The 7,961-nt window shown below is 43.9% G+C and overlaps 1 protein-coding gene across 1 annotated transcript in view; it reads right to left on the bottom strand.

Annotated features, from left to right (window-relative positions):
* Positions 1-7,961, bottom strand: part of KATNIP (katanin interacting protein) — a 288,175-nt gene that overhangs the window by 101,621 nt on the left and 178,593 nt on the right. Inside the window, exons 9-10 of the mRNA XM_042782225.1 lie at positions 1,936-2,123; positions 695-766 (exon numbers count right to left, since the gene is read on the bottom strand). Of these exons, the coding sequence (XP_042638159.1) occupies positions 695-766; positions 1,936-2,123 (260 nt within the window). The remainder of the gene's footprint in view (positions 1-694; positions 767-1,935; positions 2,124-7,961) is intronic.

Raw genomic sequence — 7,961 nt, 5'->3', positions numbered from 1 at the left:
AGCTCCTTCTTCCCCTTCATCAAGCTAACTCCTACATCAAAGCATTTGCCCTGGCTGTTCCCTGTGGCTTCTTACCAGGCAGGTCTGAGCTCAAATGAGACACCTTCCAAGGGGCCTTCTCGTCCATCCTGTCAGAAGTGGCCAGACTCCCAGCCTGACACTGTCCCGTCCACCAGGCACTTTTATCGCCATCTCTCTCTAAAGTCACTTTACTGGTGCTTTACTTGCTGTCTCCCGGTAAGCTCCCTGAGGCCAAGGGCCTCTGTCTCAGTCATCTTGGTATTCTAAGCACATGCTCTAGGCCTGCACACGATTTAACAAAGACACCTGGGAGTTTTAGTAATTTTCCCTTCTTTGCTGGGGCCATCTTTACTGAGATAGGCCACACTGATCTAGATTGATCTTGATATAATTTATTTATTCAAGATACTAAGACCTGTTTTTGTGTGCTCTTGTCAGGAAATAGAAATATAACAAGGAATTTGAATCAGGAGGCCTGGGTGTGAGTCTTGGCTTCAGCTTGTAGCCTTGGGCAGGTCACTCTAACTCTACTTCCTTATCTGTGAAATGGGCAGAAGGACACAGGTGTTGTCCCCCTCCCCACACACAGAGGACCTGCTGCGGCCTTGTGAGAGCTCTGGAGACTGTGTGCTGTGTGCGTGGGACTTTGCTGTTTGTCTAGTCTTTCACTGACCTCAAGGGATGGCATCTCTTCCTTGTCCTTCAGCAAAGTGGCCCATGGTTTTGCTGGTGGCTCCTCTGGGTCCTGGAACTACATAATCGCGGGGTGAGAAGTGGGAACAATGCCACTCACATCATTCTTCAATTGACCAAGGAGGGACCAGAGAGGGGCAGGGACCTACTCCAGACGTGCCCTGAGCAACCCACTTGGCTTCACTGGGTGGCAGGAGCCACATCTACAGCATGGGGCCATGAAGCCAGACCTGCCTGTGTCTGTCAGCATGGAGTGGGACAAAGCAAGAGAAAGGGTTTATTTAAATGGGTGAGTCAGGGAACCTGCTTCCAAGAAAGAATGAACACACTGAGCTGTGTCCAAGGCTTCTGGATCCCAGGGCCCCTGCTCCAGCCCCACCATTGATCCTCCAACTACAAGCCTCAGGCAGCGGGCACACACAACACCCGGAGAGGCACGAGGCTTCATGACATGAAGTAGGTCATGGGTAGGAAATGGAGTGGCGAGGACTGGGGAGGCTGAAGGGTACATCCTCCTCTGCTCATCCTGGGGAGGAAGATTTTCCCAGAGAAGCCAGAGAGCAGGACTCTGCCATGTTTCTTGCCCATTCTTTTACTGACCCACCCCTTCCCTTTCCCCCTCTCTACCTGCCCCTACCCTCTCTCCCTTCCCCCTTTCTCCTATCCTCTTCCCTTTCCCCCACCATCTCCCTTCTCCCCTCTGTCCCTTCCCCCGACTCTCAGTTCTCAACCTCTCTCCCTTCTACCCACCCTCTTCTTTCTCCCCACTCTCTCTCCCTTCCCCCCCCTTTCCCCTTCCCCACCCTCCCCCTTTCCCCTCCCCCCACCCTTTCCCTTTCCCCCACCCTCTCTTTTTCCACCCCTCTCTCACTTCCCCCTACCCTCTTCCTTCCCTCATCCTCTCCCTTCTCCATTTGCAACTCTGGTGTTGCAACAACAAGAAAAAGGACCCCATTTCTTTTTGGCAGGGACATCAGCCAGGACTGGAGGGACAGGTGTTCAATTTAGGCTCTTTCTGAAGTAAACACAAAACAGAAAGAAGGTGGGAGGAACGGGAACTTTGGCAGGTGAGTGATGCCCCGTCCGTCAGTCCGTCAGTCCGTCATCCGCCTGAGGTGAGTGGAGCCTCCTACCTTTGTCTCTCCTCACCACGTGCTCTTTCAGCAGGGTGGAGAGAACTCCGGTGCTCAGCACCCTTCCCCCGTCTGCCTGAGAACACACCTGTGGCTGGCTGGCAGGAGGCTGGCTGGCAGGACGCTCAGCCTTTCTGCGGAGGAGCGCCCTCTGCAGGGCTTCGTTCTCCACCTGGATGGCTCTGAGTACGGCCGAGGCATCTTCCTCCCGGTCCTCAGCCTTGTGCATGGTTTTTCGGGTTGCTGACAGGGGTCTCTCTCGGCGGCTTCCAGGTCCTGGGGGCAGAAAACAGGAGGATGCTTCTTTAGGTCACATTCTCAGAGTGCAGCCCAAAGACTATTAGACCTAAATTGAGGAACACTCAAGGAAACAACTAGGCTGTACTTTCCAGAAAGATCAAGGCCACAATGATAGACTGGCCACTGGTCCAGATGCGGCAACTGAATGCTCGTGCGATGCTGTATTGGATCCTGGGCTGCAAAGACACCGCCACAGAGAATATTACTGTGACAGATGGAGAAATCTGTGTACAGTCTGCGGCTTATAAATGCTATATAGCCTAAATCTGATCACTGTACTGTGGTCTTTTAAAATAAATGCCCTAGGGACTCTCATACACTGCTGGTGGGACTGTCAAATGATACAACCACTGTGGAAAGTGGTATGGCGATTGCTTAAAAAGCTGGAATTAGAAATACCATTTGACCCAGCAATCCCATTACTAGGTATATATCCTAAAGAAGTGAGAGCCAGGACAAGAACAGATATATGCACACCCATGGTCATCACAGCACTATTTACAATAGCAAAAAGATAGAAAAAACCGAGGTGCCTGTCAACAGAATGGATAACCAAACTGTGGTACGTACACACAATGGAGCACTATGTAACACTAAAGAGTAATGTAGAATCTGCAAAACACTGCATAACGTGGATGAACTTGGAAGACATTATGCTGAGTGAAATTAGTCAATCACAGAAGGACAAATATAGTATTAGTTCATCATTGTAAAAAGTCAAGGAAAGGTTTATATGTGGAAGGAAACTTTCTTTGTTGATCACCAGGGGTAGGAGGGAACACTGCAAAAAAAAAAAAAATGCATTGGCCCATGTCACTTTAGTTTTGTGTATTTCACTGTACAGAAATTATATTTCAATAAAATGTATTTTTTTAAAAAAAATATATTAAATGTCCTAGGAAATGCACACTGCGGTGCTCATGGGTAAAGTGGAATAAGTCTGCAACTTAATCTCAAATGGTTTAAATATTCATCTTCACCCACTCCTCACTTATTGACATGGTTAGGTTCCAAAGAGCAGGCTGTTAGGCGAAAACTGGCATTATGTGGAAATGGAGGATGACCATAGCAGATTACAAAATGGAAGATGACCACATCATTACATAACTGCCAAACCACTGAGAATCATGGCCCAGCTAAGTTGACACCCAACCTTAACCATCACAGTCAGCATTACTCTCACCTAGCACTTTGGCATTCAGTACTGCCTAACGTATGTCATTAATGCACAAAAGAGATGGACAGTAAAGTTTTTATTATTGTCGTAAACGGGAAATGTCAGATAATGAGATATTCCACAAGTGAGGAGTAAGTGCATATGTATGTGTAGACAGACAGAGAATATGATAAAGCAATCACGGCAAAATGCTAACTACTGCTGAATCTAGATGGAAGGTGTGGTAGTTAAGGCTGCTTGTGTGTGTCAACTTGGCTGGGCCTGGTTTTGAGTGACTGGGCAGCTGGATGTAGGTATTCTCCACGGTGAGACTGGCAGTCAGCTCCATGACGGAATCTACTGGTGCAGCTGAGTAGCTGTCTTAGGGATGTGGTCTGCTGCCAGTGTATGGGGAGAAAGGTTGAGAAAGATCTGCAGCGTTTGGCACGCTTGAATCCTGCAGGTAGCCAAATCACTGTTCAGCAGCCTGCCATATTGTCTGCCAATACTAGGACTATTAATAGACTTGAATCAGTGGCCTGATATGTGATTTGATAATATTGGGACTGTGTCATTTTACTTGTTGACCTTGGATTTGTCAGCTTCAGCAGCTGCCTGAGTTAAGAGAAGCCTCCAGCTTCAGTGGTCTGAGGCCAAGAGGCAGAACTGAAGCCCAAGGTCGAGAGCCTACCCAGCCCCTAGAGTCTGACACTTTGAACTCAGACTTCTAGCCTCCAAAACCTTAAGGGAATAAACTCTGGTTTGTTAAAGTCACCCATGTGTGGTATTTTCTGTCAGAGCAGCAAGAAGCAACCAAAACAGAAGGTATATGGAAATTGATTGTACATTAAAACTTTTCTGTAAGTTTGAAATTGTATGAAAATAAAAGTTATAAAAAATAATTCTAACAAAATAAAATTGATTCTTATTATTTGCAGCAGTTACGTTCTATAAAGTCACTGCAAACACTGAGTCAGGAATAGTGAACCACTGCTCCTTAGGGAAATACAAGGTTAGGTTCCTGTGAGCTTCTAGTCACAACATTTTCATCAACTAATCAATACATAGGAGCTCTGGTGCATAATGCCTAAGGCATTTGACTGCTAACCAGAAGGCTGGCAGTTCAAACCCACCAGCCACTCCTTGGAAGGAAGGTTGGGCAATCTACTTCCATAGAGATACCGCCTCAGAAACCCAAGGAGGGGTCGCTATGAGTCAGATCTGACTCAATGGCAGTGAGCTTGGTTGTTTGTTTTAATCAGTACATAACCCTATTTTATTTTCGTTTTTTATCTTCTGTTGGAGACACCTTATTTAACATATATTATTGATTCATTAACATTGAACTCACAGCCAACAGCACTATAATTCACACCTGAGCGAAGCTTATCCAGTACACGTGTTTCCTCCGTAAGGCACATCACAGCCTTCCTGCACTTAAGAACACCAGACAGCACATCAGCACAACACTTGGGGACCATTCTAAACAGCAAAATCACCAATAAAAGTACAAAACTGCAAAAAATATGGCACTACATAGACTGCAAAAAAGGTACTTATTTATAGTACGAGTACTCCAACACTTGTTTACAGGAAAAGCACTGCCCTGTTTGACCTCAGCTGGGAACATGGATGACCAATTTTTCCCAGCTATGCACACATCCATAAATGACTGCAAAAGCACCACGAGTATTGATTTGGGGGTTACAAATAAAGTTTAGTGAGTAGGCCATTTGGCAAATATGGAATTTGTAAATAATGAGGATCACCTGTCCCTATAAGCAATAATATTCAATATTATGGAGTGTATTTGCTTTATTTTGTCTTGTTCTTGCTTGTGTACCAAGTATGGTGAAGCAACTGCATCCCAATTTAAGGAAAAAAAAATGTATTGCAAAGTTACAGTCAATCAGGGAAGTCTCAATGTATAGAAAATGAGTTTGATAAAGTGATAAGCAAAAAGCACCTAAGAAGACTGGTTAAATAAAACAAATTGTGGTACATCCATTCAACGGAGTACTACACAAGTGTAAAAAGCCACAGACATAATAAATAAATAATGTAGACTATTGAAAGGTAGACAGTGTACTTGGAGTCTTTCAGGCAATGCCATTAGGTGGGGAGTGTGTAGTGTATTCACAGAGCAACAACATGAAGGTGGGGTTGGAGCAGGGTGAGCAAGGGTATAGGTTAGAGAAGGTGGAGGGGGGCATTGGAGGCCACTGTAGGACTGTTACTCTACGTAAAATGGTGCACCACTGAAGAAGTTAGAGCAGGGAAGGACTGATCTGACTTAAGTGCTGAGAAAAGAGACTGATGGGAGGTGACGGTGCAATGAGGGACACCACTTAGAGGCTACTGCCATGCTCCAGGTGAGAGGCCATTGCAGCACTGGAGGAGGGATACAGGTTGTGGCCACGTTCTGGAGACACCTGAAGATACAGCTAACAAGATTTCCTGATGGGTAATATGTGGGTGATGGAGAAAAAGAGTTGCTACAAATAACTCCAAGAGTTTTGGCACAAGGAAGCAGATGATGGGGTTGCCCTCATTTGAGCTGGGGAAGGCTGTGGGTGGACCAGGCGTTGAACAGAAATGCAGGAGTTCAGTTTGGACGATTCAAGTTTGAGATGTGATTCTGGCGTCCAAGTGGAGCTGCCAACTAGGCATACACACACAAGTGTGAGTTTGGGAGAGAGGTCAGGAAAATTAAAAAAAAAAAACAAAAAAAAAACCTCACTGCCATTGAGTCAACTCAACTCATAGCAACCCCTCCTTGGGTTTCTGAGGAGGTTATCTCTATGGAAGTAGATTGCCCAATCTTTCCTCTGAGGAGTGGCTGGTGGGTTTGAACCACCAGCCTTCTGGTTAGCAGTCAAGTGCCTTAGGCACTTTGCCACCAGAGCTTCCAGAGGTCACGGATAGAGATATGAATTCAGTAAAGGATATTGCATTGCATTATTTAGCAGTAATATCAAAGACTGACATTAATGGAGGCCTATAATAAACTAATTGGGAATTCACAGGTATAATCTCTCTGAATATATATGACTAATTGAAGAGGAATAGCATTGCATTCATTGTCTAAAAGAACAAGAACTATCCTGAAGTACAATACTGTCAGTGATAGGATAATATCCACATGCCTACAAGGAAAATGAGTAAATACGACTATTATTCAAATTTATACAGCAACCACTAATGCCAAAGATGAAGAAAGTGATTATTTTTACTAACTTTTGCAGTCTGAAATTGATTAAACATACACTCAAGATGCACTGACAATTACTGGAGATTGGAATGCAAAAAGTTAGAAACAAAGAATAGGATCCATACTTAAAAATATGGCCTTTGTCACAGAAACAATGCCAGAAATATCATGACAGAATTTTGCAAGACAAATTCATTGCAACTACCTTTTTTCAAAAACATAAACAACAACTACCCATGTGGATCTTGTCAGACAGAATAAACAGGAACCAAATCAACTACATCTGTGGAAAGAAATGATGGAGAAGCTCTATATTATCAGTTAAAATAAGGCCAGGGTCTGACTGCAGAAGATACCATCAATTGCTCATATACAAGTTCAAGTTGAAGCTGAAGAAGAAAACTGAAATAAGTCCATGGGAGCCAAAGTACTACCTTGAGTGTATGTGTGTGTGTATGTATATGTATATGTGTATGTATATGAGTATATCCCACCTGAATGTAGAGAATATCTCAACAAGTTATTTGATGGACTAATGACTGAAGATAAGAGAAGCTGTAGAATGACATCAAGGACATCACAAAGGAAGAAAGTAAAAGGTCACTAAAAAGACAGGAAAGAAAGAAAAGACCACAATGGACATCAGAAGAAACTCTCTAATTTGCTTTATAATTGAGTAGCTAAAGTGAATAGAAGACAATGAAGTAAAAGATCTGCAGAGAAGATTTAAAACAACAGCTCAAAAAGACAAAATAAAGTATCATAATGAAATGTACAAAGACCTGGAGTTAGAAAACCAAAAGGGAAGAACATGCTTGGCGTTTCTCAAGCTGAAGGAACTGAAGAAAAAAATCAAGCCTTGAGTTGCAGTACTGATCGATTCTATGGGCAAGACATCAAATAATGCAGGAAGCATCAAGGGAAGATGGAAGGAATACACAGAGTCACTGTACCAAAAAGAACTGATCGATGTTCAACCATTTCAGGAGGTAACATATGATCCAGGACCAATGGTATTTAAGGAAGAAGTCCAAGCTGCACTGAAGGAATTGGCGAAAAACAAGTCTCCAGGGACTGATGGAATATCCACTGAGATGTTTCAACAAATTAAATGCTGAAGTGTTCATTCATCTATGCCAAGAGATTTGGGAGACAACTACCTGGCCAACTGACAGGAAAAGATCCATATCTGTGTCCATTCCAAAGAAAGGTGATCCAACACAATGCAGAAATTATCAAACAGTATCATTAAAATCAGACACAAGTAAAATTTTGCTGGAGTTAATTTTAAAAATATTTGCAGTAGACAGAGTTCCAGTTAAGATGGTGGAATAGGCAGAAAGACTGCACAGACCCTCTTCAACAAAGAAAAGGGGAATCAATTAACACAGATACAGAAGATAATCCTGGACCCCTGAGCCTTGAAGGGAAGGATATAGAAGTGGAC

This window comes from Orycteropus afer, unplaced genomic scaffold (genome assembly GCF_000298275.1).
Source record: "Orycteropus afer afer isolate SDZICR_OR568_19922 unplaced genomic scaffold, OryAfe1.0 scaffold00266, whole genome shotgun sequence".
Classification (NCBI taxonomy): Eukaryota; Metazoa; Chordata; class Mammalia; order Tubulidentata; family Orycteropodidae; genus Orycteropus; species Orycteropus afer.
This window is presented reverse-complemented; position numbering and strand designations above follow the sequence as displayed.